The sequence below is a fragment of the Bubalus bubalis genome, chromosome 21, assembly GCF_019923935.1.
Source record: "Bubalus bubalis isolate 160015118507 breed Murrah chromosome 21, NDDB_SH_1, whole genome shotgun sequence".
Lineage (NCBI taxonomy): Eukaryota > Metazoa > Chordata > Mammalia > Artiodactyla > Bovidae > Bubalus > Bubalus bubalis.
In genome coordinates, this window is record NC_059177.1 from 57,080,051 (window position 1) to 57,098,546 (window position 18,496).

The window sequence follows — 18,496 nt, forward strand, 5'->3', positions numbered from 1 at the left end:
TAAAAAAAGGTAAGGAAAAAAAACCCCACTCTGATAAGACAAGTATATATCACAACCAGATTCAGATACTAGACAGATGTTGGAGTTACCAGATAGCAAAGTTAAGTGATTAATATGGTAAAGAGTCTAGTGGTAAAAGTAAATAATATGCAAGACGAGATGAGTAATGGAAACAGAGATAAGGAAACTCTAAGAAAGACTGAAAGGAAATGCTAGAAATAAAAACCACTAACAATGCTTCTGATGGGCACATCAGTTAATTGGACACAGCCAAGGAAAGAATCAGTGAGTCTGGAGGTCGGTCATAGAGACTTCCTTTGTTGTTCAGTTGCTATGTCGTGTCCGACTCGGCGACCCCATGGACTGCAGCATGCCACACTTCCCTGTCCTTCCCTATCTCCCGGAGCTTGCTCCAACTCATGTCCATTGAGACGGTGATGCCATCCAACCGTCTCATCCTCTGTCACCCCCTTCTCCTGTTCTCAGTCTCTCCCAGCATCAGGGTCTTTCCCAGTGAGTCAGCTCTCTGTATGATGTGGCCAAAGTATTGGAGCTTTAGCTTTAGCATCGGTCCTTCCAATGAATATTCAGGGTTGATTTCTACTGGAGAAGGGATAGGCTACCCACTCCAGTATTCTTGGGCTTCCCTTGTGGCTCAGCTGGTAAAGAATCCTCCTGCAATTCGGGAGTCCTGGGTTCAATCTCTGGTTGGGAAGATCTGCAGAAGGGAAAGGCTACCCACTCTAGTAGTCTGGCCTGGAGAATTCCATGGACTGTATAGTCCACAGGGTCGCAAAGAGTCAGACACGACTGAGTGACCTTCTCTTTCACTTTTCCTTTAGGATTGACTGGTTTGATCTCCTTGCAGTCCAAGGGACTCGCAAGAGTCTTCTCCAGCACCACAATTCAAAAGCATCAATTCTTTGGTGCTCAGCCTTATGGTACAACTCTCAGATCTGTACATGACTACTGGAAAAACCAGAGTTTTGACTATATGGACCTTTGTCAGCAAAGTGATATCTGCTTTTTAAAACACTGTATAGGTTTTTCATAGCTTTTCTTCCAAGGAGCAAGTGTCTTTATATTTCATGACTGCAGTCACCATCCTCAGTGATTTTGGAGCACAGGAAAATAAAATCTGTCACTGTTGCCACTTTTTTCCCACCTATTTGCCATGAAATGATGGGACAAGATGCCATGATCTTAGTTTTTGAATGTTGAGTTTTAAGCCAGCTTTTTCAATCTCCTCTTTCACCCTCATCAAGAAGCTTTTTAGTTCCTCTTTAGTGGCTCAGAGGATAAAGCGTCTGCCTGCAATACAGGAGACCTGGGTTTGATCCCTGGGTCGGGAACATCCCCTGGAGAAGGAAATGGCAACCCACACCAGTATTCTTGCCTGGAGAATCCCATGGACGGAGGAGCTTGATGGGCTACAGTCCACGGGGTCGCAAAGAATCGGACACGACTGAGCGACTTCACTTTCACTTTCTACCATTAAAGTGGTATCATCTGCATATCTGAGATTGTTGATATTTCTCCCAGCAATCTTGACTCCAACTTGTGATTCATCCAGCCTGGCATTTTTCACATGATGTACTCTGCATATAAGTTAAACAAGCAAGTTGACTATATACAGCCTTGACATACTCCTTTCCCAGTTTTGAACCAGTTCGTTGTTTTTCCATGTCTGGTTCCAACTGCCATTTTTTATCCTGCATACAGGTTTCTCAGGAGACCGGTAAGGTGGTCTGGTACTCTCATCTCTCTTAAGAATTTTCTACAATTTGTTATGATCCACACAGTCAAAGGCTTTAACATAGAAAATGAAGCAGAAGTGGAATTTTTTGGAATTTACTTGCTTTTTCTATGATCCAGGGGATGCTGGCAATTTGATGTCTGGTTCCTTGGCCCTTTCTAAATCTAGCTTGTACATCTGGAACTTCACAGTTCACATACTATTGAAGTCTAGCTTGGAGGATTTTGAGCATTACCTTGCTAGTATGTGAAATGAGCACACTTGTAGTTTGAGCATTCTTTGGCATTGCCTTTCTTTGGGATTGGAATGAAAACTGACCTTTCTCAGTCCTGTGGCCACTGCTGCGTTTTCCAAATTTACTGGCAGATTTCCCTACTGAACTTCCCTACTGAAATGCAAATGGGTAAAAGGATGGAAAACAACAACAACAACAAACCCACAGAACATCTAAGAACGATGGGACAATTTCAGAAGAGGTAAAACATACATAATCAGAATACCAGGAGGCAAAAAAAGAGAGAGAATAAAAATATTTTAAGTAATAATGGCCAAGAATTTTCCAAAATGAATGGCAGTCACCAAACTACAGGTCCAGGAATGCTCTGAGAACATCAACATCAAGCAGGATAAATACCAAAAACATACACTACGTATCTCTCTCTCTCTCTCTCCTTTTTTTTTTTTTTTTTTGCCTAGAAATTTTATTCTGGTGCACTTCACTGGATTGACAAGTACCTTAGATATTTAATTTTGCTAGAAATACATACTGTGTGCAGGTTATATAATATATATGTGTCTACACACACACACACACACACACCATATACCTAAATTTGAATTCTACTTGTGTGGGTGATGACAAAGGTGATAATTGTCGTAACCTAAACACGTAGGTATATCTTATTCAAACTCTATAAACGAAAGACATAAAGAAAATCTTGAAAGAAACCAGAAGAACCACTATCTTACCTATAGTGGAAAAAAAGACGGCTGCCTCCTATTCAGAAACCATGCAAGAGAGTGGAGTGAAACATTTAGTGTTGAAAGTTGTCCCTCACTTCCAACCTGTATTTCTGTATCTGGCAAAACTGTCCTTCAAAAGTAAAGAACAACTGACATATTCGGATCAATAAGAGTACTTCAGAAAGAGTACTTCTCAGTCACCTTTTGCTTTTCAAGAAATAGAGATCCAGAGCTCTCAAGTGATGGAACTAGGAAGTGGATAGATACGCAATTCCTTTTTTTCCCCCTTTCGCAAGTCAGTTTTTTGTTTTGTGTGTGTGTGTGTGTGTGTGTGTGTGTGTGTGTGAAGTCAGTGTTAGACATTGCGCAGTTCTAGCCCTTCACCGTAAAAGCTGGAGAAGCTGAATGAGGAAAACGGACAGACTTGAGGTTGAACAGAAAGTTATTGGGCGCCTTGGTATTCAAACTCAGCTCTCCCGAACTACTTCCTCCTGTTAAGTTTGTTGTCCGAATGACCGAGTTTGAGTCTACATAAAATGTTTTCCCTTGGCGGAAGGGAGAAGGACCGAGTCACAGAGCATAAAAACCTAACGTTCCACGAGTTCCAAGGCTGTAGGCAGAGGCGCCGTCTCCCCGCCCACGCCGCCGCCACCTGAGGAGAGCCCCGCCAGCCAGGACTACAAGTCCCAAGGTGCTCCGCGGCGCGCGTGCTTCCCGCCGGGAGCGACCCTCCCTCTCCCGTGAGTCTGCGCGGGAAGTGGAAGCCGGCGCTGAGGCGAGGCGGCCGGCTGGGAGCAGAAGAGCAGTCGTCCGTGCTCGCTTCTCCGCGCTCCTGGACTCGTGGCCGGCAATCCGGCCCCCACCCCGCCGCCGCCATGCCCATGAAGGGCCGCTTCCCGATCCGCCGCACCCTGCAGTACCTCAGTCAGGGGGACGTGGTGTTCAAGGACTCGGTGAAGGTTATGACGGTGAACTACAACACGCACGGGGAGCTGGGCGAAGGCGCCAGGTCAGTCCGAGCCGCCGGCTCCCACCAGTCGCCTGCGAGCCCGCTGGAGACCTGGCGCCACTGTCCCTGCCCCACTGCGCGGACGGGCAGCTGCCCCAGGTCCCACAGCAGAAGGGGACCCTGGGCCGGGCTGGGTGAGGGGCGGAGTGGATGGAGCCCAGCCCGGGGCCACCAAGCCGCTGGCGTCCCGGCTCTCCTTGCACTCGCGGGCTCCGGGCGAGTTGTGTTTCCTCAGTGTCCCGACTGGGGGGACACCTGTGTCCCAGGGCTGAGGTGGGGGTGCGCTGGGAGAGGTTGCCGCCGCTGGCCTTGGTGGAGCCGGAGCCCTCAGGCGTGCAGCGCGGTGTCTGAATGCTCCGCGTGCTGTCTAAGCCCGTTTGCTGTTCACCGCAGTGTTCCTCTTGGCCCAGGGATGAGGGAGCGCGAGACAGTGAGGGACCGGCTCGGCCAGGCACACCCTCCTGCAGGCTGGTGCGGGGCAGCTCTGAAAGCGCTTCTTCTCCAAGGTCTCCTCACCGTTGTTGTTGTTGTTGTTTTTTAATTTTGGGCTGTGCTGGTCTTCCGTTGCCGCGGGGGGAGGGGGGGGAGCTTTCTTTTGTTACCCGAGCAGGGGCTACTCATTGCGCGGGCTTCTCTGGTTGTGGACCACCGGCTGTGCGCGCCCGGGCTTAGATGCGCTGCAGCGTGTGGGATCTTTCTTCCCGACCAGGGATGGCGCCCGCGCCCCTTGCTCCACCACCGGACCACTAGGAACGTCCGGACTCATCACCCTTATAAATGAAGGGACTGCGCGTGCCAGCTCTGCAGCCGCCCTTTACCCACTTCGCCCCTGCACCCCCGACTTCTTGATGCTCTTCAGCCCGCAGCAGAGTCGGGATTCACTGGAAGGGAAGCTTGCAAATGAAAGGTTTGAACTGGAGGACCTTGAGGCAGCCGACAGTGCCCTGGGCTTCTCAGGTGTTAGATGTAGATTTACCGAGTGCCTGCTCATGCCGCCCCGCGATATGTGTTGGGAATGTAATTCCTGTTTTTCAGAAACTTTGGGCCTGGGTGTGTGGGATGGATCAGACTGTGACTGGAGAGCAGCTCCCTGTGGAGGGTGGTCCCCCCCACTCTGGGGGGTTCTTCAGTGCAGGGCTGTTCAGGAGAGCCAGAAGCTACCCCCTAGCTGTGTTTGCTTTCACAGGTGAACCTAGGAACTTGGACCTACTTGTGTGGGGTCAGCTGGTATGAGGGCTTCCTGGAAGACTCGGTCATAGGGCTGAATGGGCTCCAGATCTCCTGCATAACTGACTTTGAATCCTTCCATCCACACCAGGAGTCCCAGGGCAGAGGCCAGACAGGTACAGCAAAGGAGGGACACAGTGTGGGTGGACCTGCAGTAAAGTGAAATACTGCCTGTCTCAGGGGGTTGTTCACTGCTTGGCCACATGTTAGCTAGGTGGGCCCCATGGAGAATCTCTGACTTGTCAAGAAGCCTGAAATTCAGCTTTTTGTGTAAGTTTCTGGTGTTTTAAATGGTCAGCTGGGGAATTCTGGGACTTCTTTAGTAGTCCAGTGGCTAAAACTCAGTACTCCCAATGAAGGGGGCCCAGCGTTCAATCCTTGGTCAGGGAACTAGATCCCACTCGCTGCAGCTGAGACCCAGGGCAGCCAAATAAATATGTGTATTTTTTAAAAAGACCAGTCAGTCAGAATAGACCTACGCATACTTGCATGCTCAAATATTTTAATATTCTTTAGGTAAACAGTAGCCAAACAGCCTGTGTTCCTAGTGATAAAGGCTTGCTTTGTCTCACTGGTATTGAGGTTTTAGCCTGGCAGACTTGCTCTTTGTAGGCCCACTGGCCTTTGCCCTCGGCACTTCAGCTGTCCCAGGTGCCAGTGGTCGGCACAGCCTCGGGCTAGTGAGTCTCAGGCTGTGTGCTGGGTGTGTGGGGAGCCACCTTATTCAGTGTCTGAGCTGTTCCGCCTCACCTCTGCCAGGTGTTCTTGCCCTCACGATGCAACGGGAGTAGTAACAGCTGCTGGCATTTATCAGGTTCTGTGTTCAGCCCTGTGCTGCGGGGTCCAGGTGAATTTGATAATGACCAGAGCCCAATGCTCACGGCCCTGAGTCTGTGGTTTACTGGTCATGTGACCAAGGACATTTTACTTTTTGGACTTTTTTTTTTTAAACATTTGTTTATTTGGCTGCACTGGGTCTTAGTGGCAGCATGTAGGATCTTCGATCTTTGTTGCAGCATGCAGGATCTTTGATCTTTGTTTTGGCATGCGGGATCTTTAGTTGGGGCACGTGAACTTCCTGGTGGTTCAGTGGCTAAGACTCGGTGCTTCCAATGCAGGGTGCCTGGGTTGGATCCCTGACATGTTTTCTTCATGTAAAAACCCCACCCTCTGGGGTTGCTGCCAGCATTCGAGTGTAAGTGCCCAGGTGCGAACTGAAGGTACCTTTTGTTATTACCCTCCCCGCCATGCTCCAGCAGGAACCATTACATAGCCCTGTTGAATGTTGTCCTAGTGGTTCCGGGTGCGAGAAGCTCCGACACAGATGCACCCTGATTTGTTTGTAAACAGTTTTGCTACGTGGCCGTCCTCTGCTGTGGGGTGGGAATTGAGGAGAGGGGTCCTGAGTCCGGGAAAGCCCAGTCCTGTGAGCTGAGATGGTCTCCAAAGCTTATTATGGTAGTTAGTACTCTGCTTCCGCTTCCTCCCAGAGGCAACTACTTTTCAACTCTAACCATTTGATTAGCGAAGTGTTTTACCGCCATATAAATACCATAGTTAGCTCCTTTTATTTTCTTAGCTAAATTTTAGGCTTTATCGATTGACCTGCTACTTTAGAAGGCAAGGATTTAGCTCTCCCAGCAGCACTGCCGTTCCCCACCCCAACACATGCATGTTGAGTGTGAGTTGGAAAAGAATTTCCAGACAGTGTTTCAGAAAGGAGTTTATTAAGAACAAAGAGCAGAGATGATGAGGGCACTGCAGGCACAGAGGGCCGACCCCTGACCAACCAGGGAGAGCCAGTGCAGGCTTAGTAGCCGATTTTTATAGTCTCAAGACAGAAAATTCCTGCCGGAAGGATGACATTAGGTGATTGGTTAGGGTGGGTATTTGTAGCTAGTGTGGGATCAGGGAGCTGGCTGGTTTAGATGGGTTGGGTGCTTATGGCAATGGACACTGTGGGCTCAGTCAGTTCTGGAGGTGACCAGGGTCGCGTCTGTGGCCTGCTATGGGACTCCACAGTGCATGCTGCTCGACAGCCCCACCTCCTCCCAACAGTCATTTAAGAATTTCGAATAAACCAGTATTCACTGTTAAGTCACTATGACTGTAAACACTATACACGGTTGAGTCAGAGTACGGTGATTCTTTTTTATTTTTCTTTTTGCAGTTTTTTGTTTCCCTAGCTTTATTAATTGTCATTGCTTTTGTTTTAACTTTGGATTCTGCGCCAGTTTTGGACATCTGGCCACGCAGATGTCAAACAGTCAGGCTCTCTGTTGCTCCTATCCTTTTCTTGAGAATAGACTGCAAGCTCCTGTGTGGACTGCTTGTCCTGCCTCCACCGTGTTGACATAAACACTGAGGCGCAGAGCAGTGACTTGCTGGGCCGGACGGCTGGGACGTGGTAAAGCCAGGCAGGCTCCTCTCCTGAGTGCCGCTCACACCGGTCCATGTTCTGGTGTGGGGGCAGGGCGGCAGCAGGAAGCAGAGGGTGCGTTGAAATTCGGGTAATTTGGGGCACCTTTAATCAAGGGATGATTTGCAAAGGTGTGGCAAGAGTGGGAAAAGAAACCACAAGGGCTGATACGGACCAGGGTGCTTGGCTTTCCCCGAGCAGTAGAGGTTGGCTAGAGGCCTGACAGGAGATTCAGGCAAGGCCTTACTGGGGCTTTTGTTCCGGCTGCAGGATGGAGCAAAATCAAGTAACAGGCTCCCTTGAGCTGTTTCCCTCTGTGAGGTGACGGTGGTGGTGTGTCTATGGAGAACTACAACAGCAACTGTTTAGGGACTAGACGGGGGAAGGAGCCAGGCTGCCTCTGGCTTAACTGTTGACGTGAGCAGGGGTCATGTTGCCCCTGCCAAGGAGCCGTTCTGCTCGGATATGTATTCGCGTCAATCCCGGGGATGAAGTCTCTAACGTGTTTTCCTGTGTTTATTTTTACTTATTTTGCTGGAGTGTAGTTGCTTCACAGCGTTGTGTCCGTTTCTGCGGCACCGCATCCTGAATCCGTCAGTCATATGTGCTCATGTAGCCCCTCCCTCGTAAGCCTGGCGCCCACCCCGCATCCCAGCCCTCTAGGTCACCCAGTGCTCAGGGCTGAGCCCCCTGAGTTACTCAGCTGCTTCCTGCTCGTCCTGTTTCACCCAGGGTAGTCTGTAATGTCCGCGCTAGTCCGGCAGCTTGCCCCCCTTGTCCACAAGTCCGCTCTCCACCTCTGAGCCTGTGTTCCCGCCCTGCAGTAGGTTCATCAGTCCCATTTTTCTAGATTCCAAATATATACATTAATATATGCTGTTTCTAACTTCAGTGGGTGGAACAGGCTCTGGGTTAAACATTATTTCAGCTGACGCAAACTTGCTACTTTTTATGGCTGAGGACTGTTACATTGTATAAATGTACCACTTGTCTTTATCCATTCATCCCTCCCTGGACATCCAGGTTGCTTCCATGTCCTAGCCATTGTAAGTAGTGCCTCAATGAACATGGGGGTGCATGTGTCTTTTTTTAGAATTTATTTTATATTTTTGGCCACACGGAGTCTTTGTTGTGGTGTGCGGGCTTCATCCAGTTGGCAGTGAGTGGGGCTAGTCTTTGTTGCGCTGCGTGGGCTTGTCATTTCGGCGGCTTCTCTTGTTGTGGAGCAGAGGCTCCAGGAACACAGGTTCGGCAGTCGAGGCTCACCAGCTCCAGAGCAAGGGCTCGGTGGTAGTGGCTCATGGGCCTCATCGCTGCAAATCATGTGGACTCTTCCCCAGCCAGGGATCAAATCTGTGTCACCTGCATCGGCAGGAGGTTTCTTATCCCCTGTACCACCAGGAAAGTCCTACGTGTGTCTTTTTGAATTATGTTTTTGGCAGGGTATGTGCCAAGTAAGTGGGATTGCTGAGACATGGTAGTCTTGTTTCTATTGTCTAAGACATCTCCTTAGACACTGATGATGTCCTTAGACACTGGTGAAATCACTGCAGATGGTGACTGCAGCCATGAATTTAAAGGCGCTTGCTCCTTGGAAGAAAAACTATGACCAGTCTAGACAGCATATTAAAAAGCAGAGACATTACTTTGCCAACAAAAGTCCGTCTAGTCAAAGCTATGGTTTTTCCAGTAGTCATGGATGGATGTGAGTGTTGGACTATAAAGAAAGCTGAGTGCCGAAGAATTGATGCTTTTGAACTGTGGTATTGGAGAAGACTCTTGAGAGTCCCTAGAACTGCAAGGAGATGCAACCAGTCCATCCTAAAGGAAATCAATCCTGGGTGTTCGTTGGAAGGACTGATGCTGAAGCTGAAACTCCAATACTTTAGCCACCTGATGCGAAGAGCTGACTCATCTGAAAAGACCCTGATGCTGGGAAAGATTGAGGGCAGGAGGAGAAGGGGATGACAGAGGATGAGATGGTTGGAAGGCATCACCGACTCGAAGGACATGAGTTGGAGCAAGCTCCGAGAGTTGGTGATGGACAGGAAGGCCTGGCATGCTGCAGTCCATGAGGTCGCAACGAGTCAGACACGACTGAGCGACTGAACTGAAGTCATCGCCATATTCTTCACAGTGGCTGTACTGGTTTATATTCCCACCAACAGTGTAAGAGGGTACCCTTTTCTCCACTCAGCATTCATTGTTTGTAGATTTTTTGAAGATGGCCATTCTGACCTGTGTGAGGTGACACCTCATTATAGTTTTGATTTGTATTTCTCTAATGATGAGTGGTGTTGAGCATCTTTTCATGTGTTTGATGGGGATCTGTATGTCTTCTTTGGAGAGATGTCTACATAAAGGTCTTCCAGCCATTATTTAATTGAATTGTTTGTGTTTTTTGACATTGCGCTCTTTGAGCTGTTTGTATATTTTGAAAATTAACCTTTGTCAGCTGCTTTGTCTGCAAATATTGTCTCACATTCTGCGGGTTGTCTTTTTGTTTTGTTTGTGGTTTCCTTTGCTTTGCAAAAGCTTTTACATGTAATTAGGTTCCAGTTGTTTTTATATTCATTATTGTAGAAGGTGGGTCAAAAGTTTTTTATTTCCATTTTTTAAATTTGTCTTTGCATTTAAAAACATTTAATTTTAATTGGAATATAGTTGTGTTACAATGTTGTGTTGGTTTCTGCATACAATATGAGTCACCCATAAGTGTATATATATCCCCTGCCTCTTGAACCTCTGTCACCCCCATCCCACCCCTCCAGGTCCCCAGAGAGCACCTGACCGAGTTCCCCGTGTTACACAGCAGCTTCACACTGCTTTACACATGATAGCATATGTGTTTCCGTGCATCTTTCAGTTCATCCCATCCCATCCTTTCCCTGCTGTGTCCACAAGGCTCTTCTCCAAGTCTGCGTCCATGTTCCTGCTCTGCAAATGGGTTCGTCAGGACCCTTTTCTGGATTCTGTGCTGCGATTCATAGGGTCGCAAAGAGTCGGACACGACTGAGCGACTGAACTCAACTGATATGATATTTGTTTTTCTCTTTCTGACTTACTTCACTCTGTATAAGAGGCTCTAGTTTCATCCACCTCCCTAAACTGACTCAACTTCCGTCCTTTTTATCGCTGAGTAATATTCCATTGTATATATGTACCACGACTTCTTTATCCATTCATCTGTCCACAGACATCTAAGTTGCTTACGTGTCCTGGCTGTCACAAATAGTGCTGTGGTGAACGTTGAGGTACATGTGCTTTTTAAATTATGGTTTTCTCAAGGTAGATGCCCCGTAGTGAGACTGCTGGGTGATGGTATTTTTTTTTTTTTTTTAATTGGAGGATAATTGCTTTACCATGCTGTGTTGGTTTCTGCCATACATCAACATGAATCAGCCATAGGTATGCATATGTGCCCTCCCTCTTGAACCTCCTTGGCACCTCCCACGCCATCCTACCCCTCTAGGTTGTCAGAAAACACCAGGCTGGTCTCCACGGCTCATACAGCAAATTCCCATGGCTATCTATTTTACTTATGTATTCCAGTTCTACTCTTTCAGTTCATCCCAACCTCTCCTTTCTCCACTGTGTCCAGAAGAATGTGCACTATGTCTGCCTCTGTATTACTGACCTGCTAATGGGTTCATAACTACCGTTTTTGAAATCCATGCATGTGCATAAATATATTTGTTTTCTGACATCACTGTGTTTAACAGGCTTTAGGATCATCTACCTCACTAGATCTGACTCTTATTCCTTCCTTTGTATGGCTGAGTACTATTCCATGGTATATATGTACCACCAGCTCGACAGACATGAGTGTGAGCAAGCTCCGGGAGTTGGTGACGGACAGGGAGGCCTGCGTGCTGCAGTCCATGGGGTCACAAAGAGTCGGACACGACTGAGCACCGCACTGATATGTGTACAACACGTCCTTATCCATTCATCTGTGGATGAGCATCTAGGTTGCTTCCGTGTCCTGGCTATCGAAAATACTGCTGCAGTGAACTTTGGGGATACACATGTCTTTTTGAATTACAGTTTTCTCAGGGTCTGTGCCCTATAATGGGATTGTGTATAACGTAGTAGTCTATCCCTACTTTTTTAAAGGAATATCCATACTGTTGTCCATAGTGGCTGTATCAGTTTGCATTCCCACCAACAGTGCAAGAGGGTTCCCTTTTCTCCACACCCTCTCCAGCATTTATTCTTTGTAGAATTTTTGATGATGGCCGTTCTGACTCTGTGAGATGATATCTCATTGAAGTTTTCATTTGCATTTCTCTAATAATGACTGATGTTGAACAACATTTCATGTGTTGGTTGCCCATCTGTAAGTCTTTGGAGAGATGTCCATTTAGGTATTCTGCATGTGTTTTAAATGGATTTTTATTCTTTGTTTGTTGACATTGAGCTCCAGAAACTATATATTTTAGAAGGTAATCAGATGTCGGTTGTTTCCTTTAAAATATTATCTCTGATTCTGATTGTGTTGTCTTTACCATTTTGTGTGTAGCTTCCTTTGTTGGGCAAACCTTTTTAAGTTTAATTAGGTTCAAGTTTTTTATTTTTGGTTTTATTTTCATTATTTTAGACAATGTGTCAAAAACTTTTTTTTTTTTTCATAATTATTTCATTCTTTAACTGGAGTATGTTTCCTTTACAATTATGTATTGGTCTTTGCCATACAAAGTGTCAGTCAACAATATATGTGTATATACCCCCTCCATCCTGAACCTCCGTCCCACCAACCCCAACCCCTCTGGGTCATCACGGCTCACCAGGATAAGCCCCTGTTACATGGTAACTACACATCACTGTGCATTTCACACATGGTCATGTGTGTATTTCCATGCCTCGAAGACTCCTTAGAGTCCCTTGGACTGCAGGGAGATCCAACCAGTCCATTCTGAAGGAGATCAGTCCTGGGTGTTCATTGAAAGGAATGATGCTAAAGCTGAAACTCCAGTACTTTGGCCACCTCACGTGAAGAGTTGACTCATTGGAAAAGACTCTGATGCTGGGAGGGATTGGGGACAGGAGGAGAAGGGGACGACGGGGGATGAGATGGCTGGATGGCAACCGATTCGATGGACTTGAGTTTGGGTGAATTCCGGGAGTTGGTGATGGACAGGGAGGCCTGGCATGCTGCGGTTCATGGGGTCCCAAAGAGTTGGACACGACTGAGCGACTGAACTGAACTCTCAATTTGTCCCACCCAGTCCTTCCTCTGCTGAGTCCACAAGTCCTTTCTGTACTTCTGGGTCTTATTCCTGCCCTGAAAATAGGTTCACTGATACCATTTTCCTAGATACCATATAGATGCACCAAATACAATATTTGTTTTTCTGACTTCTTCACTCTGTCTGAGAGGCTCTAGGTTCAACCACGGCCCTGGAACTGAATCAAATTCGTTCCTTATGGCTGAGTAATATCCCATGGTGGTCTTCCCTTGTGACTCAGCTGGTGAAGAATCCGTCTGCAGTGTGGGAGACCAGGGTTCGATCCCTGGGTTGGGAAGATCCCCTGGAGAAGGGAAAGGCTACCCACTCTAGTATTCTGGCCTGGAGAATTCCATGGACTGTATAGTCCATGGGGTCACAAAGAGTCGGACATGACTGAGCGACTTCCACTTTCAGTATCCCATGTTATATCTGTAGCACAACTTCTTTATCTGTTCATGTGTTGACATACATCTAAGTTGCTTCCATTTCCTATCTATTGGAAATAGTGCTCCATAGATAATTGGGATACAGGTGTCTTTCTGAATTATTGTTTTCTCAGGGTATATGCCCAGTAGTGGGATTACTTGGTCCTATGGTAATTTTATCTCTCCCTGTTTTAAGGAGTGTCCATACCATTGTTCATGATGGCTGTATCAGTTTACATCCCACCCACAGTGCAAGGGTGTTCCTTTTCTGTGCACCCTCTCCAGTATTTATTCTTTGTCAAATTTTTGATTGTGGCCTTTCTGACCCTGTGAAGTGATACCTTATTGAGGTTTTCATTTGCATTTCTCTAACAGTGAGCGATGTTGATAATATTTTCATGTGTTTGTTGGTTATCTGTATCTCTTCTTTGGAAAGATGTCCATTTAGTCTTCCCCCATTTTTTTGTATTAAATTGCCTTTTTTCTTGAGCTGACTGTGGTTCAAATCATGAACTCCTTACTGCAAAATTCAGACTTAAATTGAAGAAGCTAGGGAAAACCACTAGGCCATCCAGGTATGACCTAAGTCAAATCCCTTATGATTATACAGTGGAAGTAATGGATTCAAGGGATTGGATCTGATAAACAGAGTGCCTGAAGGACTATAGGTGGAGGTTCTTAACATTGTACAGGAGGCAGTGATCAAAAATGCAAAAAAGCAAAATATTTGTCTGAGGAGGCCTTACAAATAGCTGAGAATAGAAGAGAAGCAAAAGAGAAAAGGAAAGATATACCCATCTGAATACAGAGTTACAAAGAATAGCAAGGAGAGATAAGAAAGCCTTCTCAAGAGAAGAGTGCAAAGAAATAGAGGAAAACAATAGAATGGGAAAGACTAGAGATCTCAAAGAAAATTAGAGATACCAAGGGAACAAGGGACATTGCAGTCCAACCAGTCCATCCTAAAGGAGATCAGTCCTGGGTGTTCATTGGAAGGACTGATGCTGAAGCTGAAACTCCAATACTTTGGGCCACCTGATGCGAAGAACTGACTCATTTGAAAAGACCCCGATGCTGGGAAAGATTGAAGGCTGGAGGAGAAGGGGGCAACAGAGGATGAGATGGTTGGATGGCATCACCGACTCGATGGATGTGAGTTTGAGTAAACTCCAGGAGTTGGTGATGGACAGGGAGGCCTGGCGTGCTGTGGTCCAAGGGGTTGCAAAGAGTTGGACACAACTGAGCGACTGAACTGAAGGGGACATTCCATGCAGGGATGGGCACAATATGTATGGACAGTATGGACCTAACAGAAGCAGAAGATAGTAAGAAGAGGTGGCAAGAATACACAGAAAATACACAGAACTGTACAAAAAAGGTCTTAATGACCTGGATAACCACAATGGTGTGATCACTCACCTAGAGCCAGACATCCTGGAGTGTGAAGTCAAGTGGGCCTTAGGAAGCACTACTACAAACCAAGCTAGTGGAGGTGATGGAATTCCAGCTGAGTTATTTAGATTCCTAAAAGATGATGCTGTTGAAGTGCTCCACTCAGTATGACAGTGAATTTGGAAACTCAGCACTGGCCACAGGACTGGAAAAGGTCAGTTTTCATTCCAGTCCCGAAGAAGGGCAGTGCCAAAGAATGTTCAAACTATTGCACAATTATGCACATTTTATATGCTAGCAAAGCAATGCTCTAAATCCTTGGAGGTAGGCTTCAATAGTACCTGAACCGAGAACTTGCAGATGTACAAGCTGGGTTTGGGAAAGGCAGGGGAACCAAAGATCAAATTTCCAACATCCACTGGATCATAGAAAAAGCAAGGGAATTCCAGAAAAACATCTACTTCTGTTTCATTGACTAAAGCCTTTGACTGTGTGGATCACAACAAACTGTGGATAATTCTGAAAAAGATGGAAATACCAGACCACTGTACCTATCTCCTGAGAAACCTGTATACAGGTCAAGAAGCAACAGAACCTTACATGGAACAAGTGACTGGTTCCAAATTGGGAAAGGAGTATGTCAAGGCTGTATATTGTCACCCTGCTTATTTAACTCATATGCAAAGTACATCATGTGAAATGACAAGCTGGGTAAAGCTTAGGTTGGAATCAAGATTTCTGGAAGAAGTATCAGTAACCTCAGATACGCAGATGACACCACCCTAATGGCAGAAAGCAAAGAAGAACTAAAGAGCCTCTTGATGACGGTGAAAAGAAGAGAGTGAAAAAAAAGCTGGCTAAAATTTCAACATTCAAAAAACTTAAGATCATTGTATCCAGTCACATCACCTCATGGCAAATAGGGAAAAAATGGAAACAGTGACAGACTTTATTTTCTTGGGCTCCAGAATCACTGTGAATGGTGACTGCAGCCGTGAAATTAAAAGACGCTCGTTAGAAGAAAAGCTAAGACCAACCAAGACAGCATGTTAAAAAGCAGAGACATCCCTTTGTTGACCTAAGTCCGTCTAGTCAAAGCTATGGTTTTTCCAGTAGTCATGTATGGATGTGAGAGTTGGACCATAAAGAAGGCTAAGTGCCAAGTAATTGATGCTTTTGAAGTGTGGTGTTGGAGAAGACTCCTGGGAGTCCCTTGGGCTCCAAGGAGATCAAATCAGTCAATCCTAAAGGAAATCAGACCTGAATATGCATTAGAAGGACACTTGCTGAAGCTCCAATACTTTCGCCCCCTGATGTGAAGAGCCAGCTCATTGGAAATGACCCTGATGCTGGGAAACATTGAGGACAGGAGGAGAAGGGGCGACAGAGGATGAGATGATTGGATGGCATCACCGACTCAGTGGACATGAGTTGAGCAAACTCCAGGAGATAGTGAAGGACAGGGAAGCCTGGTGTACTCCAGTCCAGGGTTGCAAAGAGTCCTACATGACTGAGCGTCTGAACAACACAATTTTTCTTGAAACTGAACTCAGTGAGCTGTTTGTATATTTTGGAAGTTAATCTGGTCTCAGTTTCCTTATTTCAGATATTGTCCCCCATTCTGAGTGTTGTCTTTTCACGTTGTCTGTAGTTTCCTTCGTTGTGCAAAAGTTTTTAAGAATGTTCCAGTTATATATTTTTGCTTTTATATTCATCATTTTTGAATGTGGGTCAAGATTTTTAATTTTTTTCATAATTAAAACTTTCTTTCAACTGAAGTAAAATTCCCTTATAATGTTGTGTTGGGTTCATCATACAACAACCGAGTCAGCCATAAATACATGTATGTCCCGTGCTTCTTGAACCGCATCCACCCTCACCCGTCCAGGTCATCACAGCTCCTCAGGCTGAGTTCCCTGTGTTATACGGCCGCTTCCCATTAAGTATGCATTTTCACATGGTAATGTTTATATTTCAGTGCTTCTCTCTCAATCCATCCCACCTTGTCCTTCCCCCACCTTGACCAAAGTCCATTGTCCCTCTGGGTGTCTATTCCTGCCCTGTGTTCCTGCCCTGCTAATGGGTTCATCAATACCATTTGTCTAGATTCCCATATGTATTAATATATGATATTTGTTTTTCTGAATTCGTTCTGTATAAGAGACTCGAGGTTCATCCACCACCCTCAGAACTTACTCAGATTCCTTCCTTTTTATGGCTGAATACTATTCCATTGCATATATGTACGACAGCTTCCATCTCCATTCGTCTGTGGATGGGCATCTGTGTTGCTTCCGTGTCCCAGCTGTCATGAACAGTGCAGCAGTGCGCTTTGGGGTGCACGTCTGCTTTTTAATTATGATTTTTTCAGGGTATATGCCCAGTAGTGGGATTACCAACTCATATGGTCATAGTTGGCAACCCGCTCTGTTGTTTGGGCCTGGAGAGCCCCGTGGACGGAGGAGTCAGGCCATCTACAGTCCGTGGGGTTGCAAAGAGTTGGACTTGACTGAGCGACTCACAGTAGAGTATGGTCGTAGGATGCCCGGTTTAACAGATCTCCATAGTGTTGTCCATAGTAGCTGTATCAGTGTACATTCCCGCTAACAGTCCAGGAGGCACGCATTTCCCCACACCTTCTCCAGTGTTTATTGACAGAATTTTCGATACTAGCCATTCTGACCCATGTGAGGTAGTGCCTCATTGAGTTTCTCACTTGTATTTCTCTCTCAATGAGTGATGTTGATCATATTTTCATGTGTTTGCTGGCCAAGAGTATATATTCTTTAGAGAGATGTCTATTTAGGTCTTCCAGGTATTTTTTGATCAGATTGTTTGTTATTTTTGAAGTTAAGCTCCATGAACTTTTTGTATAATTTGGAGCTTAATCGTTCATCAGTTGCTGTTTTTGCAAACATTGTCTCCCATTCTGTGGATTGTCTTTTCGTTTTGTTTGTGGTTTCTTTGCTGTGCCAAAGCTTTTAAGTTTAAATATGTCCTAATTGTTTATTTTTGTTTTTATATTCATTATTTTTAAAGGTGGATCAAGCTTTTTTATTTTTTAAATAATTTTTCTTTAGTTTTTAAAATCAGAATGTTTTTTCTTTTTCTGACAGTTTTTGTTAACTGTTTTACGGTGTTGCGTTGGTTTCTGCCATAAAACAGTGAATCAGACATAATTATACGTACATCCCTTCCCTCCTGCCCCATCCACCACCGCCCACATCCCATCCCTCTAGGTCATCACAGAGCACTAGGCTGACCTCCCTGTGCTATGTGGCGGCTACTCACTAGCTATCCATCTTACCACTGGTAATACACATATCTCAGTGCTACTCTCTCAATTCCTCCCACCCTGTGCTTCCGGCACTGTGTCTACAAGTCCATTCTTTACCTCAGGGTCTCTATTCCCAGTCTGCAGATGGGTTCATCAGTACCATTTTTCTGGATTTCGTACATATGCGTTAATATATGATACTTGTTTTTCTGACCTACTTTACTCTGTATCAGAGGCTCTAGGTTCATACACCTATCTAGAACTGACTCAAATTTGTTCCTTTTTATGGCTGAGTAATATTCCATTCAGTATATGTACCACAACTGTTTTATCCACTCCTCTGTTGACAGATATCTAGGTCGATTGCATATCCTATCATAAAAAGCAGAGTTGATAGCCAGGATGGTGATTATCCATTGCACTCAAATAGTGCAGTGAACCCTGGAGTTGACGAGTTTTTGAATTACTGGTTTCTCAGGCGTATGCTCAGTAGTGGGATTGGTGGGGTGTATGGTAGTTTTTTTTCTTTGTTTTTTTAAGTCTCCATACTGTTCTCTGTTGTGGCCACATCAATTTACATTTTCACCAGCGGTGTGAGAGGGTCCTCTCTTCTCCTCATCCTCTTCTGAATTTTTTGTTTGTAGAATTTTTTTGATAATGGCCTTTCTGACCCGTATATGACTCCTCATTGCTGTTTTCATTGGCATTTCTCTGACATTGAGCGATATTGAGCATTTTTCATGTGTTTGTTGGCCATCTGTGTTCACAAAGGTGGATCCACAATTTTTATTTTATTT

The 18,496-nt window shown here is 45.7% G+C and overlaps 1 protein-coding gene across 2 annotated transcripts in view; it reads left to right on the top strand.

Annotated features, from left to right (window-relative positions):
- Positions 1-3,418: 3,418 nt before the first annotated feature.
- Positions 3,419-18,496, top strand: part of MRPS25 (mitochondrial ribosomal protein S25) — a 48,829-nt gene continuing 33,751 nt past the window's right edge. Inside the window, exon 1 of one of the 2 annotated variants that reach the window (XM_044934345.1) lies at positions 3,419-3,728. In XM_044934345.1, the coding sequence (XP_044790280.1) occupies positions 3,595-3,728 (134 nt within the window). In that variant the 5' untranslated portion in view covers positions 3,419-3,594. The remainder of the gene's footprint in view (positions 3,729-18,496) is intronic. The other variant, XM_006078893.3, reaches the window with a different exon arrangement.